The sequence below is a fragment of the Ornithodoros turicata genome, chromosome 8 (assembly GCF_037126465.1).
Source record: "Ornithodoros turicata isolate Travis chromosome 8, ASM3712646v1, whole genome shotgun sequence".
NCBI classification, from domain to species: domain Eukaryota; kingdom Metazoa; phylum Arthropoda; class Arachnida; order Ixodida; family Argasidae; genus Ornithodoros; species Ornithodoros turicata.
Genome location: NC_088208.1, coordinates 41249019 through 41276955, shown reverse-complemented (window position 1 = coordinate 41276955; position 27937 = coordinate 41249019). Strand labels below are relative to the sequence as shown.

At 45.3% G+C, this 27937-nt stretch overlaps 4 protein-coding genes across 13 annotated transcripts in view; 3 read left to right on the top strand and 1 right to left on the bottom strand.

The window, feature by feature from the left end:
- The first annotated feature begins 117 nt into the window (after positions 1 to 117).
- On the top strand, positions 118 to 1526 carry LOC135367416 (WW domain-containing oxidoreductase-like). The gene has a single exon (XM_064600684.1). It carries the CDS (start codon positions 216 to 218, stop codon positions 1446 to 1448), a length of 1233 nt encoding a protein of 410 aa, XP_064456754.1. The 5' UTR covers positions 118 to 215; the 3' UTR covers positions 1449 to 1526.
- A 39-nt stretch (positions 1527 to 1565) lies between these two features.
- LOC135367408 (elongation factor G, mitochondrial-like) lies at positions 1566 to 12611 on the bottom strand. The gene is made up of 17 exons (XM_064600669.1): positions 12402 to 12611; positions 12249 to 12284; positions 11018 to 11137; positions 10098 to 10435; positions 9556 to 9672; positions 9089 to 9162; positions 8034 to 8110; positions 7780 to 7937; positions 7523 to 7601; positions 6652 to 6891; positions 5290 to 5436; positions 4642 to 4689; positions 3504 to 3656; positions 3173 to 3265; positions 2971 to 3115; positions 2756 to 2916; positions 1566 to 1914 (listed from the first exon to the last, which is right to left on the bottom strand). Exons 1-17 carry the CDS (start codon positions 12486 to 12488, stop codon positions 1729 to 1731), a joined length of 2259 nt encoding a protein of 752 aa, XP_064456739.1. The 5' UTR covers positions 12489 to 12611; the 3' UTR covers positions 1566 to 1728.
- Positions 12612 to 12637: 26 nt separating this feature from the next.
- LOC135367419 (uncharacterized) lies at positions 12638 to 14384 on the top strand. Of its 2 annotated transcripts, none has more exons than XM_064600689.1 (4): positions 12638 to 12960; positions 13025 to 13158; positions 13642 to 13768; positions 14034 to 14384. In XM_064600689.1, exons 1-4 carry the CDS (start codon positions 12921 to 12923, stop codon positions 14285 to 14287), a joined length of 555 nt encoding a protein of 184 aa, XP_064456759.1. In that variant the 5' UTR covers positions 12638 to 12920; the 3' UTR covers positions 14288 to 14384. The 2 variants fall into 2 exon arrangements, with proteins under 2 accessions (XP_064456759.1, XP_064456758.1); XM_064600688.1 differs by having other exon boundaries at positions 12640 to 12960; positions 13537 to 13768.
- A 1739-nt stretch (positions 14385 to 16123) lies between these two features.
- The window catches only part of LOC135367402 (partitioning defective 3 homolog), a 32446-nt gene continuing 20632 nt past the window's right edge, over positions 16124 to 27937 (top strand). For 5 of the 9 annotated variants that reach the window (XM_064600658.1, XM_064600663.1, XM_064600656.1 and 2 more), the window contains exons 1-7: positions 16124 to 16789; positions 23315 to 23419; positions 25302 to 25482; positions 25571 to 25707; positions 26583 to 26762; positions 27407 to 27474; positions 27656 to 27733. In XM_064600658.1, coding sequence (XP_064456728.1) covers positions 16670 to 16789; positions 23315 to 23419; positions 25302 to 25482; positions 25571 to 25707; positions 26583 to 26762; positions 27407 to 27474; positions 27656 to 27733 — 869 coding nt within the window. In that variant the 5' untranslated portion in view covers positions 16124 to 16669. Of the gene's footprint in view, positions 16790 to 21401; positions 21673 to 23021; positions 23124 to 23314; positions 23420 to 25301; positions 25483 to 25570; positions 25708 to 26582; positions 26763 to 27406; positions 27475 to 27655; positions 27734 to 27937 lie in introns of those variants that run through there. The other 4 variants (XM_064600659.1, XM_064600662.1, XM_064600657.1 and 1 more) reach the window with 3 other exon arrangements.

Genomic DNA, 27937 nt, shown 5'->3' with positions numbered 1-27937 from the left:
CTTTTTAAAGCTAAAATATGTGAGAGGAATTATTTGAATTTTCAAAATACACCAAAAATGACAAAAGTTAAAAATGAAGTATTTGTTTTTTCACGTTTTGTTGATGCATCCAGCATCAAGGCAGCGGGCAGAGTAAGTGGTGATTACGAAGGTGTAAGCAGTGTAAGCTGTTGTTTTGGATTGATTCAGAGTGATGATTTCAAGGGACTAAGGAAATGTCCACACTTCTGCCAGAGACGGATAGCGAAGACGAACTTCCACCCGGCTGGGAAGAACGTGTTACCGGCGACGGCTCGGTTTACTACGCTGAGCACGGCTCAAAAAGCACTCAGTGGACTCATCCTCGGACAGGCAAGCGAAAACGGGTCTCTCCCAATCTACCGTTCGGCTGGAAAAAGACTGTGAACCCAGATGGAACGGTTATGTACGAGGAATTCTCTGGGCGTACCACTTCAACAGACCCTCGGCTTGCCTTCCCCGTCGAGCAAAGTGGTGCTATACGACAACGCTTTGACGGAAGCTCCACTGCAATGCACGTTCTACACGGCCTGGACTTAAGCGGTCGCATCGCTGTCATCACCGGCGCAAACACCGGCATCGGGTACGAAACCGCAAAATCCCTCGCATTCCACGGTTGCTCCGTTATACTCGCTTGTCGCAATCCAAATAAGGGATCCCAAGCTGTGCTTGCTATAAAATCTGAACGTGCATCTGCACAAGTTGCATTTCTCCCACTGGATCTAACTTGCTTAAAAAGCGTCCGCGAATTCGTTACAGCTTTCACAGAAACGCATCAAAAGTTGCACATCCTTATTCTAAATGCTGCAGTTTTTGGCATCGCCCACAGTGTGACAGTCGATGGTTTCGAGAGTATGTTTCAAACTAATCACCTAGGGCATTTCTATCTCGTGAAACTGCTTCAACCCACCTTGATGTCATCAACTTCCGCACGTGTGGTCGTCTTGTCTTCCGAAAGTCACCGTTTCAGTTACCTGTCCCTGAGCAACATATCCGAAGACAGACTGTCCTGTCCATCTGCGTCCAGCTACGTATCCATGTTGGCCTACAACGATACCAAACTGTGCAGTATCCTGTTCTCGAATGAGCTCAACCGTCGCCTGGGGGAGAAAGGTGTTAGGAGTAATGCGGTGCATCCGGGGAACATGGTGTCCAGTAGTTTGCCCCGTTACTATTGGTTTTACCGGTTGTTGTTCATGTTGGTGAGACCCTTTACAAAGTCGTTACAGCAGGCTGCGGCAACCACAGTTCTCTGCGCCGTTGCGCCAGAACTGGAGAACGTCGGAGGTCTTTACTTCAATAACTGTTGTCCCTGTAAGACATCGGCAGCTGCGCAGGACGAACGTCTAGCTGCCAAACTCTGGAACTTAAGCGAAGCTATGTTGGAGAAAGGACTCAACAGAGAAGCCCAACGGAACAGCTCGGGATAAGGCAGACTCAAACGATGCACGTTTTGTACATCGTGTTAAAGTTGATGTTACGTAATAAATAAACCACTAAATGCCAATAATCTGCATTTGAAGAAGAAAGTGAAACGCTCGAGAACAATAATGACCAAACTATATATTGTTATACAATTCCAATTCTATCTACAATTCCTTACACGCTATTACCACATTTACTCAAATATACACGCGATGCATCAGACGTCCTACGGATGTCAGAACGTCCTGCACATTCCAGTGGTGGAACGTATTTTGTTATTACTCCCTAGTTCTTTCCCCTTTTCTTCTGGCTACTCTCTGCAGCGTTTTCTTGCGCATATCTGTCCAGCAGCTCTTGCTGCAATGCAGCCGGTGCAGGTGAGTATCGTGTGTATTCCATGCTGAATTCCCCTTTGCCTTGAGTCATTGACCGTAGCTCCGTTGCGTATCCAAACATGCTGTTCAGCGGAATCTGAAATTGCAACGAGCCACCATTATTGGGGGTGCTGCGCTCAACGTACGAGGTAGAGGAGAAACTACATCCCTATTTTTTGCTAATCTACGTTGCCGATACAATAAAAGTGTAGATCTTTGTCCTGTACTTGGCTGCAACTGGACAGTTCAAAACCAGCGAGAAAAAAAGAAACCTCAGAAGGAAAATCCAACAGACTCGGACTTCCTTTTGTAGGCACCAGATTCCTCCCGACCCTAATCTAGCGTGCAGTCCTTTCCTGCAGGAACAGGACGCTGGTTGCACCCTCTGTTTTCGTGACCCCGAAGTCCACTTTGGGGTCATAAACCTTACCTCGTTCTTTCGCTGCATCGAGACGGCGTCCAAAAAGTGTCTCGTTGTGGCGGGAATTAAAATACATTGATCTCTATGGCAGGGGAATCCCAATTATTTTGCTCTATCGCGTTTTGAGGTACGTAGTACAAACATCCTGTGGGTCGTTATGAATCGTAGAAACGGGCAAGCTGCCGTGTGGGTTGTGCGCCCCACGTCTCCCTCTACGGGTACACCGTCGCAGTCATGCCATCTCCACGCAGCATAAGCAACGGACCATTTGGGACCACTGGAGGTGATGATCCTTTGCCATGTAGACAAAGCACGGTTGAGGAGAGAGACAAAACTGTTTCCTTCGACATTTAGGGATGGAGTGAGATGGCATCCTTTAAATGTGTAGCAGCCTGACGAGGGCACATAAATCATTTGGTTGTATCGCACCTCGCTGTAACAACGTTTGACTCTATTTCGTTTTATACGTCGAAAATTACAGCTTCAAACTTTTGCGGTTGTAATACGAGGTACCTACCTCAGCAACGACAGTGAACCATCCTTCCGCAGTGTCTGTGCTTATGATGATCCCAGATTTTTTGCTGACACTAGCGATGACCGAACCGTGAAATTCGACGGGTGCCGTGATTTCCACGTTCATGATTGGCTCCAGAATGTGCCAGCTGCCATATTCGTATACTGTAACAGTCCCGTCCTGCTTAGCCAGAGTAGGAGAAAGCTGGAAGAGAATACCTTGCTTAACTGCCCCTTGCGCAGCCAGAATGAAAGACAGTTCTTGAGAGTCCACGATGTGGTGATCACCGTCCACCAATCGGAAGCGAACACCCGCTATTCGGTGTCCCGTCAGGCATCCCTTTTCGCACATCATTCGAAAGCCCTGCACGAGAGGAAGTTGTAGTTCCAAGCAAACCTAGTCGAAATATATAACGCTCACCTTTTCGATGGCCGGTACAAATTGCTTTGGGACGTTTGTGCCAACAGTGTCATCCTGGAAGAGCAACTGCGTGTTTTGCTCCGGCGGAAGGGGCTGTGCAAGAATGGTAAAAATATAGTGGAGTCTGGGGCATGACGTCATTAAGAGAATAAGCTGCCGCTGCAAACACGTCACCAAAGTCAGGGGTAAAAACTGGGTAAAAGTGAGGAGTAAAAAGCTACAAGACGGGAAATACATTAAAATCTGTTTATATCACGCGGAGGGAAGAACGTGCAAGATGTACCCGTCTTTTTTCCCTAATATAGGAGGCTCCGAGTTCTCAGACACTCACCTCCATGTATCCGATGACTCTTCCATACTGACCGGAGCCACCATGCTGTTTCTTGTGGAGGTAGTCAAACTCGCAGGGAGCCAGAAGAGACTCTCGGAAGGCAACCTTGGGCTTTCCCAGGATTACGGGGCAGTTGTACTCCCGCTCCATTCTCTGAAAGGGAGTCGCTCCGAATGAGGGCTTCATGCGCTGGCAGCACAAGCTATCCACTATCAACCCAGCAATCGCCAAGCTATCAACCCAGTAGTTGCCAACCCTGCAAACGCAAATATCGCCAACCGAAGAAATATCGGCCATCATCCATATTAGCCGTGTAGTGAACAGAAAGGCCCTTGATCCCCCTAGAACAGCGAGGCTCACTTGCTTTGTTGAGTAAGCGGCATCATTCCGTCATGTGCAGCATTATGGTGAATTGACGAAAACGCTCGCATAGGTGTCGAAACGTTACGAGTAAATTTTGTTGCCTGTTGTGTCAAGCCGGTGTTGCACCTTTAGCGTCATGACCTCTCCTGGCTCTTGGTCTATCGTCAATTATGGTCAACTGGTCCTCACGCCTCTTTCCTGTGACACAAGTATCCTCTCTATACAGGGTGTTGCATCGAAAGTGACGTACTCGCTGGAGGATTGTGGGGCTTTCGGCAATTAGTATCTTCTGGAAACTTTTGCCGCCATTTAGGAAGGCTTTGGACAATTTTTAATCGGGGAATTTATCGTTTTCAATCGAATTTTGGAAATTTCCAGACCAACTTCACTATTTTTTACAGAAATATCGAGTCTTCCGTGGATAACCGCTGACCCAACTATGCGCAGTATAGCGATAGAAATAGTCGAAAAAAAAAATTGATAAGCGTGCTGCTTTAGCCCTGTCTGCTTGATTGTTGCAAAAAAGCGTGCGCGATAGGTGCGGCGAATATGGAAGCTTTTTTATTGGCGACAGCGCACGAACGTTCAACAGCAATGTGTTTTTCCTTCAATGGCTACCCCAACAGGTGATCTTGGCCTGCCCCTTCAAGACCTTTCAAGGCCTTTTGCCTCACGAAGGTTAACATTTTGTGTCTTACACCTAGACTAGTCTTTGCGATTGCCTCACTGTGAATGCGCTACAGCACTTGACCTATGATCAACAGCTTCCCTATACCTGAGCGTAGATTTCCAGATGAAGCTCTCCCATTCCTGAAGCAATCATCTGAAAGAAATGGATTTTAGTCGTGGGTGAGTTTCAGTTACAGCTGGCTCGTGGAAGTTAGCTAGCTTTTTGTAAATGCAACCAGTTGTACTTTCTCGCCCTTTAAAAACCGTGACCTGTTTTCTATCAATAAATCCTCATTGGTGGTGTCTTCCTCGTGTTCTTCTTGTCCGCGTGGTTTTGCTCCATCATACGTCAGTTTAAGAAGCTATCTCTGGGAATGTAATTATAACTAGTAGTTAATTTTAAACTACATTTTTCTGTAGTTTAACAGTTTTCTTGGTAGTTGCGTTACTGCTGGCTACAAGTACTTTGCATCTTATGACTGTACACGTTGAATCAAAGCAAAAGGGCCTGAGTCCCCTTCCCTTTCAGCAGTGTTACCTGGCATGTTCCGACGATGCTCGCTAACGAAACCCCCCGAATGTTGATAGATTTCCCAATAGATGACCCAGCCTTCATTATTTGGCTCCGGTGCACGCTTTCTACACGAGCCGACCATTGTACAAGGGATCATTATGTGCAAGTTTGGCTGTCATTAGTTACAATTATGTTCGTTCCCAAGGCTGCTAAAAACCATCTCAAAATCCTGAAACATACCTCCTTGTTGTCATTGTCATACTCGACATGAAATGTAGGATCTTCACGTGAGAACCTGCTAATAGCCTTGGAGAAGTTGTCAGAGTCCTTGCTCTCCTTGGTGCGAATTGACATTGAGATAACCGATTCGGGAACATAGATAGATTCCTGCGAGAGCACATTGACGGTCGTTAATAACAGATTTCTCACGGAAGAAGCATAGAAATATGTGGGGCTATAGCGTGGCCTTATGTGAGATGCGAAAATTATATTAGGTATCAGGAATTAGGATCTGCGCTGAACATTACTGTCTTTTGGAATACGCTACCGGACTAGATTAGGGTGCTCAGACTGGGTGCTAGACTGGGTGCTCAGGGTCTTAGGGAATATGTTAGTGATGGGTTATGCCTAGGCAGGGGTGCCGCTAGGCAATTTTTCAGGGAGGGGCAAGATCTCAGACCCGGGTGCCACTGCAAAGTCCCACATTATTTAGGACAGACCGTGTGCTGTTTGCGGGCGACGGAACGAAACAGAAAAGTATAAGAAGTACGGGGGGAACTTTCAGAGATATGCAGCTTCGACTGCAGCTGCAGGGCTCTGGCAAAGTCACGAAAAAAAAAAAAAGGTCTGAGCAGAGGCCTTCCCTCAACGGCGCCCATGTGCCTAGGGTAATTTTTGCGAGGGCAAAATTAAATTCCCGCAAAGTAAGTAACACCTCTTGGAGATCTGTGATGCAGGACCAACATATCGTGAAATTAAAGTAGAGCGCTGCACAGGCTGCATTCTTAAGCCCAGGCCCAGCCCGAGCCCTGCCTTCCATTGATTTACCTGCTACCCGGCCCAGTCTGGCCTAGTGGAGCGGGCTGTAAAAGTTGACTGTGGCTAACTAACAGTGTGGTAACATAATCTTGAGCCCAACCTAGGCCCAGCAATGTACGGGCCCATAATGGTCACACCCGAGCCCAGCGCAGGTCCGCAAAAACAGGGCAGAGTCGGGCTTTCGGCTAAGCCCGAGCCCTTGCTGCGCTAAATTAAAATATCCCACGAAATATTTCCCAAACGTCCCTCGAACCGAACACTGGAATTATGAAGAGCGCGAAATTAACCGCTTATACAATGTACATTTTCCGAGGTACTACGAGACAGGGCGAAGATAGGTGAGAAGGCGCCCTCTTATCTCACGATCACCTGTAATCTGCTTATCTGCTCATTTGTTGCCCTGCTTCTGGAGGTCTCAAAAATTATAATCGGCGAAAACGCCCTAGTTATACCCTACCTAAGCATATAGCTGCTAATTAGATAAATGGACATCCTCGTTATATGCTTTTGTTGCGAGTGCTGTATCGGCATAATAAGGCAAAACTTAATAAAAAGACACAATACCATTGACAGCTGGAGTTCCTTCTCTGCAACAAAGGTGTCACCACTCGCGCAGTCGACACCAAAGACGGCGCATATGTCACCCGCATATGCCTCTCCGATGTCTTCCATCTCTGCTGCGTGCATGCGTACTAGGCGTGGAATGCGTACACGACGCCCAGTACGAGTGTTGAACAAGGTGTCCCCTTTCTTCACCATTCCCTGGTACACTCTCAAATACGTCAGCTGACCGTAGCGGCCTGCCTGTGATGGAGAAATCGTCCCATTATTTTTATCGTTATTATCATCTTTAATTGTCCTATCTTTCCGTTAAAAAGCGCGATAACGTAACGAAAATTGATCTTTTTTATAGGAATAAAAAGTGACGTAACTCAGTTGACCAGAAATCTGTCTCTGTGATCGGGAACCAACTTGCTAAGATTGACTTTTTATCGAGTACTGGGAAGATTGTTCCCAGAAGAGATGTCGCACCAATTTGCTTGTACAGAAATGTCTCAATGGCCACCGTCATTGGCATTTCCTTGAGTCTTTGACCATCATGTGGCTTTTCGGGCAAAGTGCAACAGTGCTATCCAAACCAGCCTTGGTCAAACAAGCAATGGGTTATTACGTCCACAATCTTAAACGCGGTGCGCCAATAAACTCTACCTCGCTGGGACGTGAGCGGGACGTTCGCCCGAGAGGGAGGTGCTCTCTCGCAAGCACCCCGTTTTCGTCCCGTCAGGTGCATGCGACAGTGGGACTGAAGCCACAATAAATCGTAGCCCATTTTTCGAGATGGTTTATGTTGTTGCTCCTCGTGTTTCTTTCTTCAACACACAGCAGTGTGATCATACAAGATAAAAACAGCTTAAAGCACTACAGGTGTGCTTACCTCCAACTTGAAAGCCAAAGCTACAAAAGGATGGCTGGAGTCTCTCAGGGGACTCATAGCAACCTTCTTAGTCTCCCCACTGTAAGTAACAATTAAAAAACAGTTAACGAGAACTCGTATAAAACTGCCCTTTAGTTAAGTTCCTCCTACTTTGTGTACACAAGAGCGCACCAAAGTAGAGTTTTACGAGTTAATGTTTTACGAGTAAGTGTGCAGCCTCTGAGCAGAGGTTAATCTCCAAGAACGGAGGTACCTACCAATTTCTCTCGTCCAGGGCATAGTTAGTAACCTCGCTGGGGTTGGGCAAGTAGGAGATGACAGCGTCCAGCAATGGCTGCACGCCTTTGTTTTTCAATGCTGATCCTACCAGGACAGGACAGAACTTCCGTTTCAGGCAAGATCTTCGAATAGCGGCCTGAAAAGCAGCCCGAGTCAGGGCTGGCTCTGCCAATAATGCCTAACCTTGTACACCCTCACAATACACACCGACGGGAAAACTAAAAGTACTTACCATCAGCTCCTCTTCTGTCGGAACCTTCTCTTCCAGGTACATCTCGCCCAATGCCTCGTCAGCGTTAGAAACATGCTCTGCGAGACACGGGGCTCTGTTGTTTAATTATGCGAGCTGTATGCCACGATTTACTTACACGATTAACACACTTTTTAACCCACCATAGAAGAGGGGACAAACTCATTGTATGCAAGGTGAAACAGAACTGTAGAAAGTAGAGAGCGTTAATTGTGCGAGTAAATACGGTAATCTGGGGCAACTAGGTTCATGATCCTGCGGATTAACTGTTTCAATTTCAATGTTTATTTTCGGTGCCCACGAATAGCCAAAGTCTTCGTAATGGCGCACTTGTAATCAACTAGTATAATAGCAGTTGTCAAGTACTTTATGTATGCAAGCAGAATCTGTGACAAAGGTGGTTAATGAGAATGGAAATGGACAACAGAAAGCGCACAACTATGGACGGACTTAAAAGGAACACACATTGTTAATAACTCAGCGCAGTCAAAGATAACATGAACAAACAAAACAAAGTACGTAATATCGGGTTTGCCTAAACATTTTCTGGTGACGCAGAACTACTTTTTACCTCAAAATACTTGTACAACAACAGCCAAAGATTGTACTAAGGGGTCATCTCTACGTGACCTCTCTCTCTGAAATCTCTACGGTCTTTGTGAAAAATTCTAAAAATGCTCGATTTTGTACAGTTTTCTCCGGGCATAATTGCTCAGAAAAAGAGTCGAGCAAACTGTATTGGGTCTCGGTACAAAAATAGTACTTGGCCTTCAGATCACCATGAAGAGGTCAATTTCTGGAATTTTTTTGTCACGGTAGGTGGGTGGACTGCCAAGTTCAAGAGGTGGCAACATAGCAAAGATGTACATACTGAGAGAGGGTCTCTGACAACCAAATTATCCGCTACAATTTTTTTGTTTCAATTTCTAAATTTTTTTTAATGGGCTGGCCGAGCACAACATCTGGGACGTTTGACGTGGAATCACCCTAAACTGACGACGCGTAGGATAAGAGAAATAAAAACAAAATGCACCTACCGATAAGCTCGCGTCTTCGGTCTTCCATTTCGTGCCTCATTTCTGCTGGAACATCCTCGTACTGCATGTCTTCCCTGAGAAGTAAAAGAAAACAAGATATGTAAGTACCGTGCATGTATGTACGAAATATGCTTCGTACAGTTAGTACCTCTAGGGTCGCCAATGTTGGGCACGATGATGCTATCGTCTCATGAGGCACATTGTTACAAATATTCACTCGTGCAAATTTTGCTTACTGCACGTTAACATTTTTTTGAGTGCTTTTTGTGTTGCTTCACATAAACATATTTGTCCCATTTCCTAATTAGTGAAATTTAATTTAACGATCTATTTAGCAAATGTGTAGACAGTCCGCACTGTGCGTAGTATGCGTCGTTCTAGTGAATTTGTGAATAAACAAATACTCCAAATCTTAGTCCTTCCCCCCTTTTGCCTCTCAACAACCCCAATTAACTTATTCTTCTTACCCATGGTCCCCTCGGAAGTAGATGGCTCGTTGGTGGATCAAATCGACGATGCCTAGATGCTTGCCCTCTAGACCAATAGGCAACTGTAGGAAGGCTGCATTGTATTGAAGCTTGGATCTGAAAAGTTACAAAATTTTACCTCTGCAGAAATGGACCGTCCGAAGACACATTTCTTGTGCACTTTAAAAAGGTGGCGGACATCGACGCTTAATCAACAATATACGGAGTGCTATAAAATTATTTTTTAATATCCGAGGTTTCATCCCTAAAATCAACAAAAATTCAAAACTGCTCACTCCTGCATCCACCATTTCCTAGAGAACTGAAATTATATCGCCAAAGTCTCGCAAAATTGTAAAACTGCAGTAAAAACAGCGCGGAACATTTATATCACTGTAGCTGACACTTTCATCACCTTAAAAACCAAAGTGAATCTTTTTTTTTTACCTCAAAAAGTACAATGACTCTGGTGGGTTTTGCATTTGGCATACGACTCAAAACAAACTGCAGACAGGCAAAGACGCAAATACCAGTATGCATACCTCATCTGCTGTAGGACTCTGGAAGGATTTGCTGACATCCTGTCCAGTTTATTGATAAAAGCCACGCAGGGTACAGAATAACGCTTCATTTGACGACAGACAGTGAGTGTCTGCGACTGCACACCGCCCACAGCACACAGAACGAGAACTGCTCCGTCAAGAACACGCAGGGCACGTTCCACCTCCACCGTAAAGTCCACATGGCCAGGGGTGTCAATAATGTTGATGGCTGTGTTGTCCCAATGGACTTGAGTGGCTGCAGACTGAATTGTGATGCCCCGCTGTCGCTCCAGCTCCATCGAGTCCATGACGGCTCCGACATGGTCCTTCCCCCTCACCTGAATGAGTATGGAGATACATGAGGAGGAAATTCATGGAAATAGGTCAGGGTTTTCGATGCTGCTTAGCCTTCCTTTGTGCTGCAAAGGCACAAGACAAGGCAATAATCACTGAGCTTTTTCTAAGGGGGTTAGCGTACTCTCTCGTCGATCCAGGTCGTTAACCCGACTTCTGTTGAGGCCTGCACTGCAGCAAAGCTCTCGAGAAAGTGTCCTATGGCCTGTACTGCAACAACCAGGTGAAAGCGTGTGGAACAAACACTCGAGGAAAAGAAACAACTCTTGGAGAGACGGGAGGAACAAGTCTGCTGCTGCATGATGGGGGTGAAACTGAAGCCTCTGATAAGGACTTTCTCACTTTTGTCCAAAATTCCCTAACTAAAGAGTTCATTAATGAATTTTAGGTAATTACTTCTCTTGTAGTTACGTACGGTCTTCGAGAAAATGTCAGCCTGGCCGTATAACTCAACCGCAAAAACGACATCTATGTCGTTCTCCTAGCTTTTTTATATATAAAAAAATATGTAAAGGACAGAAAAAAAAAAAGCACCCTGCACAAGCGAGGAAACTCACTCAACTTGCCTCGTGCATCTTGTTGATTCTTCCAGTGTAGAACAGCAAGCGTTCGGTGAGCGTTGTTTTGCCCGAGTCGATATGTGCGGAGATTCCGATGTTTCTAATATTCTCCACGTCCTTGTGTTCCTGAACGGTAGGATAAGACATGCATTGGAATCTTTCTTGCTTTGCTGTTCCAATCTTTCAAGGGCGACTTAGTTTTGATATTTTGCTGCAGGAGTCACAGCTTTCCACTGTGTGCCCTGAACAGTGGAACTTGCCAAAAGCTTGTTCCATAAGCACTGCATATAGCAACGACGATTGTTTTGGACAAGGACAGCACTTGATAGTCAATATAGCCCACGTTCATTTCAAGTCTATCAAACATTTGCTCGTGTAGAAGAAAATATGTGAATATCTAATGAAAAGCAGAACTTGTTGCAGCCCAAGTACGAGTAAAGAAAGTCTTCAAAAGGCCTTTTTACTGCCTTTACTGGCGCAGTGTTCGGCTGAACTGAAAAGAAGACTGCGTTGCTTTTCTGATGAACCGGTTTTGAACTGAATCAACATTGCCGCTATTATTGCTAACCCAGGTGTTGGATGCTGCGTGAAAACGATAAGTTTGATTGGGAATTATAAGTCATTTCTATCACTTAGTATAGGTGACCCACAGTTTGCTAAAACCAAGTAGGTACGCACCAAGCCAGGTTTAAGTTTTTCATTCTGTTAGACTCTTTCCTTCATACTATGTTGTGCGCAATATATGCTGTGCCTCTTCTGGAAGATGAGGGCAAAGTTTGGAGAGACAGAGTGTCTGTTGACTCCAAAGAAACACCATACGTGCTCTATGCACACCCACTTATGTGGGACAATAGGAGAGAGTGGGAAACGAGTGAGCTGCGCAGACAGTGTTTGTCAACTGTTGTGGTCATTCGTTTCACTTTCTCTTCCTCTTTTGAATTGTACAGAGAGCAGTTTGAAATTATGGTTCGACACACTGGTTCACAAAACGCTAACCTGCCGGTCTGGCTGTCATCTACTGCTGTCTATCATGTTCCCCAATGGAGACATTCAAACTAATGAAATCAACAGCGTGTCCAAAGCTGCACCATCGTTCTTGCTTTTTCTGTTGCAAACAGCGGCTCGGAGAGACTTCATTTTTATAGGTCGCTACATTTCTGTCGTGTAGGTACAGAGAATCGCTTTCGATTCGCCAGGTGGATATCGAAAGTTAGGCTCATATCAACTCGAAACTTACAGTTTTGGATGGTGTTGCATATCCAGATCTCGATATCTGCAAAGAATTATTGGCGTTTCAATCACCACTTAAAATAAAACATCGATCTAAAGCATTTGTGTTACGAGACACAACACATGCAAAGTGCACCGGTAAGCCAAGCCTAAAACTGACCCGGATAATTTCACGTCTGTACTTCTCCGTCGGGTTTCTTAAAAGCGACTTTAAATAAGCCACGCTTGGAACTCGTAGAATGATCATTTTGAGCTATCTTTTGACAAACAAGGAAGCGAAATCACGTATTAAAGCTGTTATTTACGAATGAACAAACACGTTTCGGACACACTACATGGGCTATGCATGTGCAGACGAACATGCCAGCCGTTGGCTTGATTGGCTGGACGTGTCACGTGGCCCATCCGTAGTTTTGCAAAAATTACAAAAATGTTGGGGCACCGACGAAAACAAAGCAATGCGAAAACCGCATGGTGTGGACGCCGTGGATAACATTGATTATGACGGGGCTTTCATTGTTTGTGTAGGTCTACCGCACATGAAATAGATGGCACGAGTTTGCTTTTAGTGAACGCAAACATGACAGTTTGTATGGCGACGAGGACTGTGTTGTTACATACAACTACAACTAGGATGATTACCTGAACGCTCGCGAAGCAATGACATGTTTTCTTCAGTATGATTACCGTATTTGTAACGCTCTTGGCACTTCATTCAGGTAGGCATCGTGAAAATGAATAAAGAATTCCGCTGATCAAATGACAACTTAATTCATTTTGTAGTACTTGGAGTGGAGCGCTGTTTGCTGAAGGAGCTGAGAACCGCATGTTCCATCCCGGTCAACAACGATACTGTCGCAACTGAGGTTATTGTCAACATCTGTCATCTGCCAGTTGACGTCACGTTCAACATTATGGTATGCCACTGTTTACAAGAAGAGATTTGGTGCTTTCTTTCTTTCTTTCTTTTTTTTTTGTGTGTGTCGTTTGTCTAGGGGTTCAGTTGCAGATCGGGGGGAGGAGGGGTTCCCAATCCCAAGGGGGTCCCAAATCATCATGTTAAACATTAGGTTTCTTCCCCCTCCTCCAAAGTGAGGATCTGGATCCGCTCACTTCGATCTTACCAACCCTCTTAAAAAAAGTAACAAAGGTTGAGGATAGCAAAAGGAGTGCCAGAGACTATAGCTGGCAGATATTTTGCAAATTGCAAAAGGGATGAAAGAAATGCATTGTTGTTGGTCTTACCCTCCTTTAGTATGTGGATAAATAAATAAATAATATTTCTCTCTTGACAGATCATAGAGAGAAACATCACGTGGGCTCACACATTTGCTTCGACAAATTCCGCAGAGACTCGGAGCATTACTACTCCTGACAATGGACGTCCGTTCCTGCTACAGGTTTTAATGATGCGGCAGAATGGAACACTGGAGATGGCTGCTGGGTACACCACGTCCCCATCCTACAGTACCTATTGGTTCCTCAACGGTTCCGTGGCCGAGTCACCTGGCAACGAGAACTGTCAGGGTAAAATCACAACTCCATGTCCTTCAAGTGCTTCTGCAAAAACGGTTTAGAGTGATGAAAGATGGAGGTCACTGAAAAGGTTAGCCAGCTGTAAGACTTGAACCCACATCTTCTGGCACTTGAAGCTTTGTATGTATTTGTCCTTTCTATGTGTTCCAGCCTCAGAACATGAATTGTCTCAGGTTTAGAGGGTTGAGAGAAGTTAATGTAGTGTCAGAGTTCCGGCAGTTGGTTCAAACAGTAACAATGTGTTTCCATTTTGTAGCAGTGGCAACAGGTGATACAACGGCCTCAGCCTTAGTGACGGTTGCACTCCTGGTTGCCGTTGCAAGCATGGCCACCTTTGTCTGGAAACAACACAGGAGACAGAAGCTCTTGGAACAGAAGACGACCCTGGATGATGCCAACGCTTACTTGAGGGTCGTTGGGACGCAAGACACAGAAGAGCCTCTTCCACGCTTCTTCGTGGACAATTTGGTTGCGATCAATCCTTTCGCCCAATCTGAGACGTCAGTCTGAAGGGGCAGCTCAAAGTCGTTAATGTAGGTTGTGGCGGAAAAACTGTAATTGTCACTGCTTGTACGCAAGATGGGAAAATATGTACACAAACATTTCATTTTTGTTGAATGCAACCTCTTTCCCTCTCACCTCCCATTTAACGATGTATTCTACGAGAGCGTGCTGGAAAGTTGCGGGCCCGATATACTTCCATACATACGAACGCTGTCTCATCATCGTAGACACAAAGTGCGAGACGAAGAAGGAGAGAAATTGTAGACTCGTAACTCGAAGCCTTCATTCTTGCTCGAGCTGTCAGCAGTGCCGTATGCCTACTAAAAAATGACTACTAAATTTTCTAGGGTTGAACTTGGGGCTCTCATCAAGTTCCTGTTCATATAGAAGAAAACTCAGAGGGAAATCTATGAGTGCATGATGCAAACATTGTGACTAGAACCCGTCATACTCAGCCGTGAAGAAGTGGTGTGCCAACTTTCAGTGCGGGGATTTTGACACCAAACATAATGCTGGAAGATCAGGGAGACCTCCAACAGTGTCATCACCCGAAATTGTTCATTTTGTCCGTGGCGACCTTAGGCACATCCAGAGAATACATTCGGTTTGTAATGCATGAGGAGTTGCGTATATGTAGAAGCTGTCAGCGAAGTGGGTGCCAAGGATGTTTGAATGTCAATGAGAAACAATGCAGAATGGATGCCTTCAAGTTGATTCTGCAGCTTTCACTGTTGTCCCGTATCTTATGTGCCGACCACGTGGTGCCGACGCCATCTACAACGAGTGTGCTACAAGCGCTACTTTGTGTACTTAGCCCGGCCTATAAATCAACGTTTTGGGCTTCAGTGAACCGGTCTGGACTGGTTCAAAATGGTTCGAACCTTTATTTTTTCTGCTCTGGACCCAAACTTGAACCGAACCGAACCACAAAAAAATAACGGTTCCTATCCCCGATGTGAGCTATAACATTGTGACCTCAAACTGTCGTCAACCCTTCAGGTTTTACACGTGCTGCGTGTCGTGTACACATTGTTAGGACACCACCGTGATTTTTCAATTTATTTTTAAACAGGTTCTGAGCCCAGTTGTTGTTGACTAAAAACTATTACGTTTTGAGGATTTTTAGTGTATTTGAATTTTATGATTGCCTGAAGCAGTTACAATTAAGCTCCGAAAGATGTTCTTTTCCTCTATGAAAATGATACGAAAATTAATTTTAGTCGAAATATTATTGTGGTCGATATTAAAGGACCTGATTGTGACCAACATTGAGGCTTTGAACCAGTGGAGGGAGAAACGAGGGTGAAATCCTCGTGTAAAGTCTCCATGCATCCCCTCCCGAAATAAGTCACTGATTCGAGCACTTTAGTTATAGACACCAAAGTGGTTGGTTAGATTGCAGCATCATTTTGGTGATAATGTAATCAATTACTCTTCTATAATTAGATGCTGGATTTAAATTACATCGCTGTCGAGGGCACAGGAACAACGCTTTCTTGCTTTTTGGAGAATGGTTACAAAAACAACACATGAGGCAAAAAGGAAATCAAAACATTGACAAAGTAGTAGAAGTAGATGCGTTTTGGAGCTTGGTGACGCCTGAATATGGGGTTTGCTGCTCCATTTCTTTCAGTTGAGGTTATGCTCCTCTTCTTCACTTGAATGTCGGCTGGGGGCGGGGTGTGACGAAACATCAACAGACGTCGTAAGCAGTTTCGGTTTTTGAATAATCTCGCGCGCCAACCGCACCCACTCGCATGGCGCTGCGATCGTTTGTCTCCCATTGGTCAAAAGACTCAGGTTACTCCGAACTCTCGTAGCCAATGAAAAGGGAGAAACAAAGCGCGAGGGCCATGCCCGCTAGCGTCGGATTTTATCCCCGTCTGCTTCTGTTGTGTTTGCGACTCACTAAAACCGTTGTATTTTGTGAAACGAGGCCATAATACAAGGTTGCTTGGGCATGGTTTGGAAATTTCAACCGTTTGTATCTCGACTCAACATGTTTTCTTGCACGTGAGTGTTCAAGCAGCAGCGAGCGAGCTTCAACATTGATTGCTTCGGTCGGTTAGGCTTACCTGAGTCACAGAAGCCAGGTGTGCCGAATGTGTTTTTGTGTCCAAATTCGAAGTTATGGATTACACATTACAACCAAGTGCCAACAAGCCGGCTGTAACCTGAGTTGTGTGTCATCTGAACGGCGATGTGGGCTGTAAACAGCGGGAAAGTAGGTCTGATCGCTGTTTTTTCGTCCGTGCGCCGATCTCCAAGATGAAACGGCGTCGCTTGGCTCCGCGACCCTGTGGGTGACAGCATCGTGCTCGTTTTGTTCGAGCTGTAAAGTGATTGTGCGGGTGCGTTGGGATTACTTTCTGGATAACCTTCACCAGTATGAAAGTGACAGTGAACTTTGGCTCCGTACGTGTAATTGTTCCGTGCGGGAACGGTGACATCCTAGTTAGAGATCTTATCGAATTAGCTGTGACCAGGTACAAGAAGGCTTCGGGGAAGGTAAGGATGCTTTTGCCACGATTCTCGGCATGCTTGTGACAAATCTGCATGACGACGACAACCGAAGCAATTAAAATAATGCCTCATTTAAGGATTTTCCCCCTCTCTCTCTCGGCTTCCTTTTTGTGAGGGACGGAAGTTGTATAAAATCGCGACTGGTAATGTCCGCATCTCTTAAAATCCAATTCGCAGGCGTGTATCAGCTTTGCATTGTAGCTTCACATCTATGCGCGGCAATTCTCTAACACTGTGTTTGCTCGTCTCCGTTTGTAACGTAAATTTTGCGTCACTGCCACTAAACTTTTTCGATACGAAATAGCGTGACCCTAGACATGTTGATCCGCTGCGTTATAATAATATAGGAGGTTGGTCTGCATTGTTTTAAGAAGTGACCCCCCGGAAAGAATGGAGTGGCTTCGAAAGAGTAGAGAAATATATAAGATACAAGAAAACGCTAGTTGGTTGAATGCGTGAAGCGGCATTCTTGAACGGTAGAAAACGGTACTATACGAGGGGCAACTCGTCCGAGGCATTGAACTCTCGCAAAGTATTCACCTCCGTTCTGCTAACATTTGCATATGCTTGCTACACAAATGCATAGTAGAGACATTTTTACATCGACCGGCTCAAGTATTTAGGAGATGGTTGCGTTCTAATATCCGATTGCCCGAAACTGGTTTTCCTCAGGATGTATCACTCCGAGTCCTCACTGAGGTTGCGCAACTGACATTCCTTCGCGTGACGTTGCAAAAAGGGAGCCACCTATTGTTCCACCTCTTCTTAGTGTTGAGCTGTTTTGATGACTCACTTCCGTCCTTACTATGCTTTTGCACGCCCACGCTTTGGGTGAACATGGGTTGCGCCAAGTGGGTGTCGTCCAAAACACCACATTAGGGTCTATTCGCGTCATTCGTGCAAATAAGAATAACGACGAATAAATACAAATTGTGCTAGCGAGAACGAGGTCCTTCCGATGCAGTCAAAGGCACGCAGAAGATGAAATCTTTCTTTTGTACTTGTTTCGCGTGTGTCTCACAGTTATCCGATGCTGTCCGAGTCGGTTTCTGCATCTTTCCGCCTTCATTTTAACTGCTTCCTTCGTGAGCCATGCCAGAGTCTCACATCGTCTCGTGTGTTCCTCAAACTGGAGGAAGTGTTAGCCCTCTTCCTGAAGAACAACGATATGGAAGGAGGGCTCGTTGCTCTTGTTTGGATATTGACCAATCCCTTTTTTTACGCACGTGTTTCTTTGTTCGTGACGATTGGGTTTTTCTTTTTGAAAGCAGACTAACATCTGTGATGCCCCTCGACAGCGTAACCCTGCTCTTGGCCTACACAGCTGTATTCGCTCTCCCCCATTTTTGACTGCTTTCACGTAGGCATGACTGGTTGGTTTCTACTTTCCCGCCCTATGTAATCAGCGATAGCTTTTTTTTTTCTTGACTTTTGTGTGTTGTTGCGTAACACGCATTTGTAAATTTTGCGTTCCAAATCGCTATTTTATTACACATTTTCGCCACCTATCTGCATGCGTGGGGACCATATGGGGACAGCGGGCGAAACGATGGCGCAATCCTCCTTTCCCGTGTAATGTCCCCGTTGAACCCCTCCCGAAATATTTTTCTGGATACGCCACTGATGGCAGTGCTTCCCAAACTGTGGGTCAAGACACGCTTTTTATTTATTTATTTATATATTACCTTTTTTGTGTGTGATTTCTTGTCCCTCACTTTGACTAGAATGAAATTTCCGCATCAATTTTATGTGTTACTGTAGATGTGAAAAGCCGTCTATTTTTGAGGGGTCGCTCGGGAGCAGAGTTTGGGGTTTTCAGTCTCTCTCATACACAGAGGTCGTGAATTTCGTGTTGACGCGCATGAAACACCCTGGGAAGACAGACAGCGCCTATGCGTTGGTCCCACGTTGGACAGGATTTCTAGCGCGGATGAAGCGAAAAAGACGTCGGGGATTGATACGGCGCCCCATGTTCAACTTGTCGTTATCCCATAACGAGCGACATCACTGCGGTCCGCGGAAATCGGCACTACAAACATACGTGAAAGGGAAAAACGAAATCAACACCGAGAAGATCTACAACTCCATTGGGCTCACTATTGTTTGAAGCACGCGCAGGAGTACTGCGAACACAAGAATGGTCACGGATGGGAAACCACGCAGCCAGAGCCGCTGGAGAAATCCGAGGAACAATATCACACATCGTACCTACGATAGAAGCGCTTGGATTCGCCACAGGAAAATACGTTGATGCAGTCAAATGTGGTGGGAGAAAAACCCACAGGAATGAGGAACTGTGGCTAGGACGCCCCCGCAGAACGCTGTCCGCCCGATATAAAGGGAACGGCCAACACGATCATCATCATCATCATCGACGTCACGACTGACGGGGAATGTGCGTCCTGGGCCGACTTCTAAGGGAACTGTGCCGACAGCCAGCACTTTCGGGTCACGGCACGGTCACTTCGGCCCGTGATTCGCCACGATCTCTTGCGCGAGCTTTCAATATAACGATAACGCTCGTTATGTGACAGTTGAAGATCCGGAAGTTGGAAAGTCGCGGAGAAAAATCCAGTTTAGCATGATCGAGACAAAGCGGAAGGATTTCCCCGAAAAGTTTGACACTACTGTATAATTGGCATGTAGCGTTTGTTCTGGAAGTGAACGAGCAATCGGAAGAGAGCACGAAACAGAGGAAACGACCGTTTGCCACTGTCGTATCTGTCATCTTCAAATAAGGGTTCATAAAAAATATTACAAAAATATAGTTGAAATTGGCGTCCGTGCACACACACATAGGGTGAGAATGTGATTGTGGCCACCTTCAAACGAAAGCTACGGAATATGCAGGTGCTAAACCACAAGTTCTTCGTCAAGAATAGGCACGCAGAATCCGCTTTTATTATTTAATGCGGAACAATGAATGAAAAAGAAAAGTACCTCCATTAATTACTGGTTTTATTATACCTGAGTGTTACAACGACGTAACGTAATTTTGAGGCTAGAAAGGAAAACGGCAGTAATGTCCGCGAGGCTTTCAGATTTTAGGAATAATTAGCTCTGTAGCGTAACCAGAACAGGGACTTTTTTTTGCTACACCCCCGCTGTTGATCATTCGCTGTAGTGCGGTGGATATAATGTTTATAGAGGGTTAACTTTGCCCCAAAGTTATTATTTGCATTACACGTTCTATTTGCAAAATGTATATATAGAGATTCAATTGAAGTGTCTATGGGCGTTGTGTTTGTCCCTTTATGTTTGATTCCTCTACAAACTTGCGTTATATAGAAGAGGTTACTTTAACGAATCAAGTTTTCTGAGATCCTTTCAATCTTTGTCGCTGTTCGGAGTCCGCAGCTAACTGCCCGGCAAACTATACACACAAGTTTTGGTAAGCAACGCGGAAAATACAACTATGAAAAACCTTATATACGCGAGGTAGCGAGCATTTTCATGCCCATATCACAAAATTGTGATAAGTTGATACGAGCCTTTTTTCGTTGGTTCCGTCGGTCGGCGAACTGTCTTCCAACGGAGGGCATTATAAAAGAAATCAAATCACGAGGTGTCCTGACCTCAACTACTAACAACAATCACAGTTTCTGATGCTGTTTACCACACGTGCTTAATCGTTGTGTTCACTGTAACAGTAATCAATGGCTGGAATATTCGGGTATTCTAGACTACGACTTTTGTTGACTGTCTCACTTTCACCTAGATCATATATTTCCATTTTTTCTCCTTCATAAAGAAAAGACGTTACCTGTATTGACTTGGTAGCGTATCAGATGGAATTCTTGCGGCATTGTCCTATGAGAAAAACAACCTTGGGACAGGTTTCACACTTGGACGAGAGTTCCATTAACCCGGTTTCTTCCTTGTCCATGTCTCCCGGTTTGAAAGAAATGCCTGGTCGTCGACCTCTGCGACTCTCATTGTGACTTTTATTTGTTTCGTTTTTAAATACGAGGAGGCTGTTTGCGCAGCTCTCGGAATGCTTCTTGGCCAGCTTTTAGATAAAGGACTCAGGTGCGGTGCTTATCAGATTTATGGATCATACGATTTCGTAACGTGTTGCTCGTGAAGGATACTACAAGATTTCAATGCAAGTGCAAGCATTCATTTCTATTTGATTTGGTCAACGATCCTTCGAATGCAAACTTTATTCGGGTTGACGCGTTGTGTGCTAACCTTCTGAGACCTCATTCCAGAAACTTTTTTCCTGCGGGTAGTAAATAAGGTTCCTTCGATTACTTTCGAGGAAGTGGCTGGAACGAAATGTTGGTTTTGCTGTCACGGCTTCTTGATCATGGTCGTAATCATGAATTACGTGAAATACATCGTATTAATCGCCAACTGCAATCAACAGGCCCATATTGGTGACTTTTGCCGGTTTTTCAGAATTCTAACGGCGGGAGACACTTCTAATTCCACGTGTCCTTTTATTCCGTGTGCATACTTATATTGACGAAATAAAGTCCACTTCCGCGAAACCTTTTTCAAAATGTTTCTACGTTCGTCTATCCGAGAGATCTTTTGAGCGCCATAGCGTACGCGGTGTGGCGTCCCGAGCGCTCGCAACGCCAAGGACGCTAGCAACGCTAGCAAAGTAGGGCAGGTGTTCTCCCTGACTGATACAGAGGTCCCTCTGTGTCTGGCTTGTACTATGACGCCGAATTGGACTTCCAACTCGGGCCGCTCTTCGTGGGAGCTGTGTACATGATCTGGATATGTGACGGCTGGGATCGAGAGAGTGTTTGTTATGTGAGCGAGGGGAAACCATGTCGGAGGTGTTGTCACGGTGGGGGAGTTTCTTGGGACGTTCCAAGAAATACCGTGTTGCCAAGTTACAGTCTGCCATCAGGAAGGTAGGACATGCTTTAGTTTTCATTTCTAAAAAAATAATCAATGTTTTCAGTTGTTGTACATACTCCGAAGCAACGCGAAAGTTTGTGGCTGAGCTGTTTGAGGCAGACGGTCATGGCCACAGCTGCTCCGCGGTGTACGTCTGTTGCGATCGTCGCAGCCATGTGGTGGATTGAGTTCATTGGGGCATCAGCCAAAGTCAATTTAGTCCGCTGGATGATACGTAGGTCCCTTTCGTCGGTTCGCTATATAGTTTTTCCAGAAGCGGATGTGACCGTGATGGAAAAGAAGGTCCCGATACTCATTGTTCTCCAGATAAAGAATATCATTCCACGTCTTATCAGTGTTTCAGCTGTGACTTGCTCTATGACGTCATTGTTTTTAGTTGTTGATCCCCATTTCATTTGGGTTGTATGTATAAAAGATTCTCGATGCCCTCACAGCCGGGCTCTGGATGCCCTTTGCCTCGCATTTGATATCTGCTCTTGATTCGTTCCGCGTTCGTTGTCCCCTGGTTACGTATGCGCATTTTTCTATTGCATCTATTGCATTTATTTTATCGTCGGGAACGATTCTGTGGGCGGTTGTCACGTCCCGCTCGAGTGGACAGCAGACGACGCCGTTGTAGCTTGTAACCGCGCCGCAGACGAGAAATTTTATACCCTCCCCATTGTTGCTGTTACACCGTGCAGTCCGCTTACATTACTTTAGTACGTGTATAGTGTTGAATAGTACGCGCATGAGTGCTTTCTACGAAGTATTACCAAATATGTTGCCTTCTGCTATGGCATTATGCTTGGAAGAGCGCTATAACGGAGAGAGTGCGGACAACTTTTGTAACGAGAAGCGCGTGTGCTTCCGATTGTTTCGTCTTCATAAAAGTTCAACTCGGAATTTTATCTGGGCATTTTACAGGATGAAGACATATTTGTACAGAATTTTTGAAATTCCAAGATCTCGAGGGATTGCACCAAAAAGAAAGTTGCGTTGTGTGTGCCATATGAAACACCACTTAGGCAAAAGGGGTTGCTGTTAGTCATAGTCTAATGGTATCTTCGACTGGCACTGCTGGCACTACCAGTGCTCTAAATCAGAGCGCTCCGAGCGGGAGGAAGAAAAAAACAACTGCCGAAGCTGTTGTCTGAGCGATTGGTGGCTGTCAGCCTAAGATGCCATAAGTATTCCTCGTTTATATGGTTACGTATGTCCAGACATGTCCATTACAGTAAACCACATGTATCGGACTAGTCTCTGGTGCTAGCAACTGTCGGGCCTTGGGTTGGGCGAACCCATGAAGAGGCCCGGACCCTTGGGCTCCATCTTCAGCTGCCCCTTCTCACTGGCCCTGCTGATACGGCTTCTACTCATTGTGCCATAACACCTGTTACCAGAACAAGTGACTGTAATGAGATTGAAAGCTTGGTATCAGATACAGAAGACAGAAATATTTTCAGTAACAAAAATTTGCCTTTCCCTGTTGTAAACGTGGTGTAAGACCTATGAGTGTATCGCTTGTAACCTTGCTTCTCGCAACTTTTCAAGAATACGTACGAAAAGGGTGCTCCAGGGGACTCTTTTTTTGTTTCAGTCTGGAATGCGCGCACGATATATGATAAAGAGACAGGTGTGCTCGGTGTGTTTCAGCCTCAAGATGCCTGGGTGACTGTACATAATGTAAAAAGCTACAATGACGGGGGAATCTTGGACCCCGATGACCACCTCAACGATGTGGTTGACGACAGGGAACAGGTAAGGTTCGAGAGGTGTTTACAGTGGATTGATTTCATAGCTCAATTACTTTATTCCTTTCGTGTTGCGAGATTTAACGATCAAACTCTTTTTGTGAAATTAAGGTTCCGCGAAATACAGGAAGCGGGGATGAAAAAGTATGAGCACTGGAATTCGAGACGATAGAAACTCCACAAAGACGAATCGACTTATTTGACGGCCTTTATTCTCAGAAATTTGTTCTTGTCAAATGTGTCTATAATTGAAACGTTACTTCAACATCGACAGTTTATTCGCATAGTGTATCACTTGGCATTGCAGATACCTGCTTTCACAAAACTAGCACGTATGCCACTGTTACTGGATTGGAGTTCACAGTAAGCTTCTGTAAGCCAGCCAGCATGTAAAGGCCGGCTAATTCGTGTTGTTTGCTGTCGGCAGTGTCATGAACCCCCGATCCCACGATTTCCGCTTCCACGCGAATTCCCGAAATATTCCCGAAACGCCCACGCGCACAAATTATTAAGACCGCAAAATTAACCACTTTTACAGTATTACACCAGCTTCATGATGCTCCCATAGAAAAGTTACTTACTGCAGTGGCGCTCGCTACAGAGCCCAGATGTCGTTGGATGGCAATAAGTGTAAACTGTGATAAGAGTAATAAGATAGTGCTTTATAGCGTACATTTTGAAGAATTAAATTCTAGCAATAACTGGAACACATGTGCGTATGATGGAAAAAATGTGACGACGACGGTAGCATCATATGCCATGATCATCCGGGGTAGCATTTAAATGACTTGAAATAGATGGCAACTTACGCATGAGTGGTGCATAGGGAGAACCAGGGTGAAGGGAGGTACACTATAACTGTTTTCCATAGTGGCCTTTCATGTGTGGTGTAATACATGGATGCCTATGTATTCTAATAGTCAATAATTGTCATTTCACGCAATTTAATCTGCGTAGCCTGAGCTGTAAAAGAGTCGTGGTGCGTTCCACAACTAACTCTCGAGTAGGAGTTGGGCACGTGACAGAGTTGTACCACGTGACCATGAGGGTAGGGGAATCCTCGGGTAGGTTGTGGAATGGGTACGAATATGATTCTCAACACGGCGACTGCAGACGACAGTGACATTTGGTCTCCGCGACATGAGAACCGCTGTCCGTTGCTTCGCTTTAGTGTAATGGTGTTGACTTCGGTATGGGCATTCACGCCACGAATTGGGGGTATTTACCGCAGATTCTGAGAAAGAGTTGCGCTGTTCTTGTCCGCAGCTAGATGTAAAACGCATATAAGCAGCTTTCGACCTTCACAAACAACGCGCTGATGTGTGTTGTATGTATGGTTCCGCGTATGCTGCTCTGGAGGAGACATCAGGTCGCACAATCCGCACTGGAACTTTCCTGCATCCTCTATTGGCAGCCGAGACGAGTAGCAGCAACAGCAGACGACCATAGATTTCAATGCAGACGACAGCTCTAACGTCACTACTCTTAGCTACCCCCATATGATAGGGAGTAGGCGACCCGCTTTTGGAACGAGGGTTGTGATGTCATCGAGTAGGTTTTGGAACGGGGAAAGTAACTACTCCCTACTCTCGGGTCGACCCGAGTAAGTTCTGGAACGCAGCCGATCCTTGGAATTGATTGGTTGATACGATCATTAGTGACACCACAGTGGTCTGTGTGTGGTTTAATTTTGCCCACCTGAGGGTTTGATTAATGTGAACCTAAATCTCAGCGCCGTATTTAACGTATCTCATGGAAGATGGGCATTGAAGATGTTTGAAGGACTAACAATAGTAGGAAATTACTTTAGCAGTCCCTTTATTTGATGTGCTACGAGTAAGTGCTGGAGAAGGAAAGCGAGTCTTAAAACTTAACGTTGTTGTTCACAGATCATAGCCGTTTATGAAGAACAGATCTCACCGTATCCAGCGCACAATGCTGGTGACGGTACCAGCGCCAGTTCCGTGGGGACAGAGAGCCCAGACATCTTTCGGTGTAGTGACCTCAACCATAATGGCACTAAGGATAGCTACGTTGACGTGGAAATCTCGGGCGACAGGCTTCCATTGGGTAAATATTGAAGGCTGCTTCTTTGTTGTACGAACAGTTTGGAAGCAGAATTTGTTACTGTATCTTGAGAGTTTTGTTTTGTCCGCAGGGGTGGCTCCTCTTCAGGTGCGAAGGGGCAGCGAGCCGACCCTGAACCGGCTGTCGCCCGTCTGCCCCGAGCCCGACCCGACCAAAAGGTGGTCGGCCGCCGTGGTGGTTGATGACCTTTCCTTGCCACCAAAACAGGTAGAGATGGCACTTCCTTCCTTGGCAGGTTCTAACTGAGACCACGATCTCAAGTTCCACAGAGCTATGTGTCGGCACTTTTTCAGAAATTCGCCGCATTTTGCCCATCATTTGACGTGAACATCATAGTTAGGGCCTGGACTTCTGGGCATTTGCCTATAGATGCCTAAAAACGCCTAGATATGACGTTTTTGGGGTTGCCTGCCCTTTTATCGGCGCTATTGAATTCTAGCTGTTTTCAAAATTTTTGGGTGCCATAACAGCCTTTTCTTTTTTTTAGAGGTGTTAGCGCGAGTGGGCTTTCAGGCTCGTGCTGAGTGCTGCATTTTCCTTTTCGTTTCTGCGTGTTTACGATATAGCGTGGTTGCTGGCTGCCTCAGCATTTGTCTACCAGATGTCACAGCTTGTATGGTACCGTAGCAAGTTTTCCTCGATGGAACATTCTGAAACACCAACAAAGCCAAAGAGCGTACCAGATTAACGTGCCTATTTTTGCATTTTGTTGCCTATTTTGGTTTCTTTTTTTTTTGGCCTACATGCCTGCCTATTCCCATAGTTTTTAGTGCCTAAACTTTCAGGCCCTAATCATAACCTATAATTAGACATGAACATTCTGTCCTTCTTGGCGATGTGACGTTGACTATGATTGACACGATGAGTGAATTTGTCGATCTATGAACGGAATTAACCTACGGAGAGTTTTGGGTGCTCTAAAGCAACACCTTCTTGACGAAACAAGTCCTGATGGCTACTTGTGAGCCCATATAGTCACCTTTTGCCTCGTAGGAACCCCCATTTGTAGCCACAGACTGCAACCATTGGCTGACGACAGTCTAGATGGCATTAGCTAAGACAAACTGTGCATTTCATTTTAGTACGAACATGCTTTGGATGGTGATTCCTCATTTCCCTGCGGAGAAAGGGGAGAGGGCAGCGGGGAAGAGAAGCGAGGGACGCTGACAAGGATAGCCAGGGGATCTGGCCGGCTCTCCATCCTGGGAAATAATGCCAACATGCTCAGGTGGGCTGAGGCAGCCGACCGACAGCTTTTCAAGGTAATACTCTTTCCTATCCTACGGGGTGTCTCAGAAAACGTGGAGTTGAATTTTAATATAAAAAAACTACGCCACGTAGAATAATGCGGTCAACGGCATTTGTTCTTACTAAATATAAAATTACTAAATACATAATTAAACTTAGGTTCTCACCGTGCTCATCAGGAGGTGGCAAAAACCTAGTAAGAACAAATGCCATTGACCGCATCATTCTAGGTGGCATAGTTTTTTTTATTAGAATTCAGTGACACGTTTTCTGGGACACCCTGTGTATTTAAATAATGCCCGAGTGATGCCAATGGCAGGTGTTCATGCACGAATGTTAGCACAGTTCCCCCTGAAGTCGGCCCAGGACACATACTGACCCCCCCACTCCTTCCTGCTGCCCTCTCTCCATGTGTCCGCATCCGTACGCTGCTCATAGCCACAGTTGTTTCGTGGCGCTAGCGCAGAAATAAATAAAAGAAAAGCAGATGTTCATGCTTGATGTCTATGTAGAAAGCAGATATTATGCTGGCCTAGGCACATTTTATATTGATGGGCTAAATTTTCAGGGTGACAACTCCTAATAATGTACTAAGCCACCATTTACAAAGTGAAAAACAGTTAGTCAGTATGTCCTCATTAATTGTTATGCTTTCCAGGTGGAAGACGCTAGGAAAGAGCCCCTCGGCGGAACAGGAACATCCCCTGAAGTATCTGCTGAAGATAGGTATGTCCACCTTATGAAAATACAGTTTGATAATGTGTTACGTACAACTGCGTATGTATTTGCACGAAGAAGCCATTTTCTATGACTCATATTAAAAAAAAAGATGGCATCAATGGCATGGAATGGGTGGAATGGAAAAGTAACAACTCTGGAAAACGATGAATCACTCTGCTCTCTTTAGGGATACCGTGATTATTCTCAAGAACGAGGCAGGTCCTCTGGGAATTCACGTTGTTCCACGACCTGGCAGCGGCGGCAGGTATGTCGATGCAGATGCTTGTAGTTTAATTACACCGAGAGGGAGAAACCCAGATGATGTGGAAACGTATCAGTGCACTATCCGTGACTCTAGTGGCAAAACATTGTACTGCGTTATAATCTAAAGTGATATTGTCAGGGTTGTATTGTCATGCCAGTGCAGGTATCACCTGTAAGTTGCGGTTACAATGCAACTGCTTAGGAA